This window comes from Ostrea edulis, chromosome 1 (assembly GCF_947568905.1).
Source record: "Ostrea edulis chromosome 1, xbOstEdul1.1, whole genome shotgun sequence".
Lineage (NCBI taxonomy): Eukaryota > Metazoa > Mollusca > Bivalvia > Ostreida > Ostreidae > Ostrea > Ostrea edulis.
The window spans coordinates 94928354-94935040 of NC_079164.1; the positions used below are offsets into that span (position 1 = coordinate 94928354).

A 6687-nucleotide genomic window follows, 5' to 3' on the forward strand; every position below is an offset into this window, starting at 1 on the left:
TCTCTCTGGGACATCCCTCCTCCTGCATATGATGATACTGTGTTTGTGAGTTGACACGAAGTGACATGTAAAGCTTGATTTGGATACTACATAATGCTTCCGGTGATTATTTTGCATTTGTTTTGTTAATCTGAGTTTTGTTGTGCTTTGAATTTGAAATAATGCATGCGTTAATTTCATTTGTAATGACTTATAAATTAAGTACTTTACGTGTGAAATAAAGGTTATTTTCATTAAGTAATTGTTTGTTATTTATTCAACAAGAGGTCCATTCATCTGGGTATGCACATTTTTTCGTTTTTAGAAAAATTCACTTTATTTTGTTTATTAATTTCACCTTATTAAAATGATAGAAAATAGTACAAATGACTTTATAGGAGGAATATTTCAAGCCCCATAAAATCTGTAGAGCTTCCGGGGGCTTCGCCCCCTGGTCCCCCACCAGGGCTTCGCCTTGCACCCACTGCCTCATAAAGTGGCACCCCCGTAACCAAAATTCCTGGATCCACCCCTGCAGGGGATGCTTATCCTCCTAGGCACATCTCCAGGGGTCCGTGTTTGCCCAGCTCTCTATTTTGTGTTGCTTACAGGAGATGAGTTTGATCACTATTTGTTATCTTCGTCTTCCATTCATTGATTGTTTTTTCCCCACTCATATTCAGACATCACATATGGGATAGGGCTCAGGGCCGTAGCAGTGCGGGTTCTTTAACGTACCAACGCCTGCCTCAACACGGGGCCTCCGTTTTTAAGGTCATATCCAAAAGACCCGTGATTCTCACGTCTAAATGCCGATTGTTAGACGAAGGAGCAATCACTACCTATGGCATGGACTCCCGACTTCTCGGTTGTGAAGCGAACACTCTAGATAGCACTGAGCTACCGCCTCTGATGGTTACATATATTACTTTTTATTGGAATATTTCTATTAATAATTACATATATTACTTTTTATTGGAATATTTCTATTAAAAGTTACATATATTACTTTTTATTGGAATATTTCTATTAATAGTTACATATATTACTTTTTATTGGAATATTTCTATTAATAGTTACATATATTACTTTTTATTGGAATATTTCTATTACCAATTACATATATTACTTTTTATTGGAATATTTCTATTAATACATATATTACTTTTTATTATATATTTGTAATGAGATTGATCACTGTTCTTCATCTTCACCTTTCATAGTAACTTTTTATTTGAATATGTCAATCTGATAGTTACTGATGTTACTTTTTAATGAACGTTAATTTGAGTTCTGAATAAACTAAAAGTTGAAATTCATTAGTAATCTTCTGGATTTTGTATCGTTGTCATGATCATTATCGATATTTTCATTATCGTTTGATTTTAAATAGGACATGAAATGTAATGCATTTTATATCATCTATGGAAGAAACACTCCGTATTACGTTAATCATTCATTTAGTTAGTATGTTTACCAATACAACCTATCATTGGGTCAAATGCTATCTGACGTGTTTCATACCGATTGTTAGGTAGTTCTAAACACACTGATTTCGACTACGAATAACTCCGTTTACCTGATCAAGATATAGTGCTCACGGTGGGTGTGACCAGTCAACAGGGGATGCTTACTCCTCCTAGGCACCTGATCCCACCCCTCTGTTATATCCAGGGGTCCGTGTTTGCCCAACTCTCTATTTTTTATTGCTTATAGGAGTTAATAGATTGATCGCTGTTCGTTATCTTCACCTCTCATGTTCTTAAAAATATAATTTTACCAGTTAAAAACAAACACCAAACAGAAGTGGACATCTTTATCAATATTTACTTTTTATTAACCGTCTTTATTTTTTCAACTTGTAAAATATTTTTAGCACACATCTGGTAAAAATCCAAAACTATTTATATCGCCGCATAATATCGGCAAACCCTAAACTGCGTTCTAACGTTTGATAAAACATTACACCTATATACCGAATATCTCGATAAAATCTAACCGTCGTTTTAAATTGGGTTAAAAATATCCTCACACAAAAAAACCTACAAAAATAGTGTTGCGGTTCAACGAGGGAAGGTATATTTTGATCTCCTTGGCAGAATATACTTAATCTTGTTGTTAAACAAAAAATATGACTAGTCCATATTGTTTTAAAGAGGTTGGCACCCGGGTCTTGTAGTGTTGTCTATATTTTGGGAAGAATTATAAACTGGAGTTTTGTTATTGAGCTACTGTGTGAATACCTTGACTTAAAAGTTATGCACACGATTTGTCTACATAATCTCGATTTGTCAACATAACATTAGCGACACAAATGACTAATCATATCAAATAGATACACACTCATGTCTGCTAACAATATAGATATTTAAAACAGTTTAATGCTGGTAGACTGTAAATAAATATTGTATATTTATATCTATACTGCTAGTGTTTGGCTTATACTTATTCAGATTGTCTGAAGCAGCTGAATGTATATTGCTTATGTATATTAAAAATACTCACTATTTGTGTAATAGCTTGTAATTTCATGTAATGTGCGATTTCATTACACTAAAGGTGTCCTGAGATTTACATGAATCTATGAACAGCATAAACTATGACTGTCTGAGGCAGCATAGTCTGTTGGATTTAGTATATTTGTACTGTTAGGTTACATATATTAGTAACTTAGTTATGTGTGGATTGCACAAGAACAGAGTATGTACATATGTTTTTGACATTTGTCCTTGGTTGAATGAGATGTACTTGAATTTTTACTCTGCTAAAACTCTATACACAACCTATGTTACCCTGTCATGTTGATATCCATAGTTGTCTCCCATTCGTCTCCTCTGGATGGGGCAGTTGTCTCTAACCCGCGACAAGTTGGTGACATGTTTTGATTCAAGCTAGTCCCATCTTTTTTGCCAATTTTTTAGTCATGTGTATTTTATTGTGTATATACAGTTTGTATTCATGATTGCTCTATATTAATTAGAGCAAATTTAAGATATGCTCTTATTGTATTGTATGTACCTTTTTGGGTTCTTCTCATTTTCCTAGTGACAGGTGTAACATATATTTTATACAGGACAATACTGCTACATGTATAGTGTTTTTACTTACATTGCCATTTGTAATAAATGCTCTTTTTCAATTCAAAGTATGTTGCTATTATCTATTGGCAAAAAACAGAGCAGAGTAGACTCTGGTAGAAACATTTGAAGGAAAAACACAGTCTATGGTATAAAACATAGACGATGGTACAGTTGTATAATGACCTTTTTGCATATGATATATGAATTAATTCCTCATATGGAATTTGAAAGTTCGAAAGGACAAATTATTATTGTTAATTTTTTAAATTGCACATAAATCAATAAGACTTGCCTTAAAGGACACATCACATGTTACTAGACTTTTTAATTTTTTCCAGCAAAATTAGTCCTTTTCATGCCTAAAACTACTTTAAAATAAATGTATTTTAAATGAAATATTTTGCGTAGCTTTCGAGTTTGAAAGCGATGAAATTCAAATCTTGCGATATGCATATTTACTAAACTAAACTAAAGAAAGTGGGGTTATGGATTATATTTTCCAACCATTGACCAAACTGCAGAAAGTTTATACAAAATAACATAGATGTTTTAAGAATCGGTGCTCTGTTTACAAAGACATATCCACAAAATTAATCAAATTAATGAATTTAAAACATTAATTTAAAGTCTCGACTACTTGTGTCATAAATTACAAATTCACGCCTAGGGGTAAAATTGTTGATGATATGTTGGATAAAACAAAACCCGTAAAATCGTGCAAATTTAGATCTTTTTTATATTAAAGACTTCTTCCGCCATAAGACATACATGTAGTCCTTTCCAAAATTGGAATTGACATAAAAAAAAAAAGTTTTAGTAATACACATGTAAATATATTTGGACCTGAACCATTATCCACACAGTTATAGCACCCTGCGCAGCAAAAGCTGGGGATCTAACAGGTTAGATCCTTAAGGACTTTTTTGTAAGAAAACAAGATGTGTTTGTGAAACACAAATGCCCCCGATAATGGCCAATTCCGAAGACGGCCAAGGCCACAAGGACAAATATCTTGGTACCAGTAGAAAGATCTTGTCACAAGAAATGCTCGTGTAATATGAAAGCTCTAATATTTACTATTTAGAAGTTATGGCCAATGTCAATTTTTTTTTTAAAAGTGAGTCAAATGTCAAGGTCAAAAGGTTTAGTACCCACGGAAAGGTCTTGTCACAAGATATACTCATGTGAAATGTCAAAGCTTACTGTTCAAAAGTTATTAGCAAGGTTAAAGTTTTTAAAAAGTAGGTCAAACTCCAAGGTCAAGATCAGATCACAGGGTCAAAAATGTTGGTACCCACGGAAAGGTCTTGTCACAAGGAATACTCAAGCTCTAGCACTTACTGTTCAAAAGTTATTGGCAAGGTTAAAGTTTCAGACAGAATGACAGACAGGACAAAAACAATATACCCCCCGATCTTCGATCTCGGGGGCATAAAAATTTGTATCAAATGTGAACCAGTTATAAGTGAAACATGAAATGTGAAATATGATTGAATGTTAAAGGACACATCGCATGTTTTTAAACTTTTTAATTTTTTCAGCAAAATTAATTCATTTCATGCCTAAAACTACTTTACATGTGTTTTAAAGGAAACAGTTTGCGTAGTTTTCGAGTTTGAAAGTGATGAAATTCAAATCTTGCGATATGCATATTTTCTTCGATATTTTACGCGCCATTATCTGTGACGTCATATGCGACCTCGAGCGAGAAGATTTGAAAACAGTTGTTAGCCATGTCATTAACAGATTAGATTTAATTGATAAACAAACAATTATCACATTAACGGCTTGTAAATAACACTGCATTAGGGTGTTTTGTGCCGTTTAAGGGTGTACTTGCTGTCAGTAGAGAGGCTTTGGACTGTGTTTTTTTCAATTTTCGAAGGAAGGTATGAGGGACAAGACGTGAATATTTTTTGTCGGCACAACGACTTTGCCATAAAAAACCCAGTAGAATTTGTCCCTGTACTTTTTTAAACAAGCACTTGGACAAAGACGTAGATAAACTGCGAGAAAATGGTTCTATCGAAGCTACCCACTGTTACATATAGGCCTACGGCTTATGCTTTCCGTTGGGCCGCTATTTGTATGCACTGGTGGCTAAAAGATGTAAGACTCGGGAAATTTGTTAACATCGAAATAAATGTTATCCCTGGTAAATTTATTAGGCTCCTAAAACCCGAGTTTTTAAAAATATCTAACACTACTTTTACAACAAGTTGATCAATGAAGGTCGCATATGACGTCACTGTACCACGTGACTACCTATCTAATTAACTAGGCTTTTTGAAATCGGGGCTTAGATTTAAGTCCGTATTGTGGCTAATTATCGCAATACTTCAGCGAACGAACTATTACAATTTATTTCTATAAGCATAAGGAAGACAAAATGCATATAATATTGTATACTTTGAAAACACGATATGTGTCCTTTAAGTAATTTTTGTACGTGATGCAAAGCCGTTTCGCACTACTATACTGCCTCGATATCGATTGTATGTTACGAGAACTTTTATATCAATATTAAGTTGATCTAAATCTAACACACAGTATTAGAACAAAAATAAATATAATTGCGTTTACTCACAATTCTCAAAATTAAATTAATACGGAAAATAACATGGAATATTTTATGGCGGATATTTATTCAGAGTGATCACAGGAGTAAATTAGCCCACATGGAACTCCATATAAAATTATTGCGCAGTGTTTATTGGATATAGTTCAACTCTCCATAAAAGTAAACCTTGACTCATGAAAATCAACACAGAATTTGATTCACTAAAAGATGTCTAAATAGTAAATCATAAAATATTTCGATTTGTGGAGATCAGTACACGTGAAATTGAAGTTTAATATCCTAAAATTTTGGATAGTTCTGAAAACTTTTTTTGATAACCGCGATGTGGAATAATGGTGCCATGTCGACTCGACTCTGGTTGAATCTGTAAACTTACAGGTGTCAATTCCATAAAGGAACTCGAATAATACACTACTACATGGGGTGTTAATATCAACCATGTTTTACTTTAGGATGAGACCGGAAAAAAACCACGAGGTCCCGTATCACAGCAGGTGTGGCACGATAAAAATCCCTCCCTGCTCAAAGGCCGTAATATTATAAGCGAACAATTCTCGAGAGGGACGTTAAACAATATACAATCAATCTAAGCACACAACTAGAAAAAAGATGGACGCTTTTCCCTGTACGACATTATACAGTCCACATGTGTAAGGTCGCAGTGTTTTTAACTTGACTCTGGTAAACACAAGATTTGCTTTCCTTTCTTAACCCCTTCACATCCTCCATAATAGTTAGACACGACTATGTCTTTGTTATCCCATCGCAATTCATTGCGAAGGAGAATAATAGAAACGTGACCGTCCGTGTGTGTGTGTGTGTGTGTGTATAAAACACTGAACTTGTAGAACTCGATTGATTTGATGCTTCACATGCAACTTTGTTATGATGAGAGAACCTTATTGAAATTGGGGTCCATAGGTCAAATAGCAATGTCACTACGGGGCCTTACATTTACTGTTTGTCTACATTACTCTGCGGATCTCTGGTTTATTTGAACAATCTAAGTGTCTGGCTGTGAATAATTCCTTGTGTCCTTGTACTACG

At 34.2% G+C, this 6687-nt stretch overlaps 1 protein-coding gene across 2 annotated transcripts in view; it reads left to right on the top strand.

Annotated features, from left to right (window-relative positions):
- LOC125673054 (uncharacterized) overlaps positions 1-237 on the top strand; it is a 1609-nt gene extending 1372 nt beyond the window's left edge. For both annotated transcript variants that reach the window (XM_048909317.2, XM_048909321.2), the window contains exon 2: positions 1-237. This exon is cut by the window's left edge and continues 884 nt beyond it. In XM_048909317.2, coding sequence (XP_048765274.2) covers positions 1-54 — 54 coding nt within the window. In that variant the 3' untranslated portion in view covers positions 55-237.
- The last annotated feature ends 6450 nt before the right edge of the window (positions 238-6687 follow it).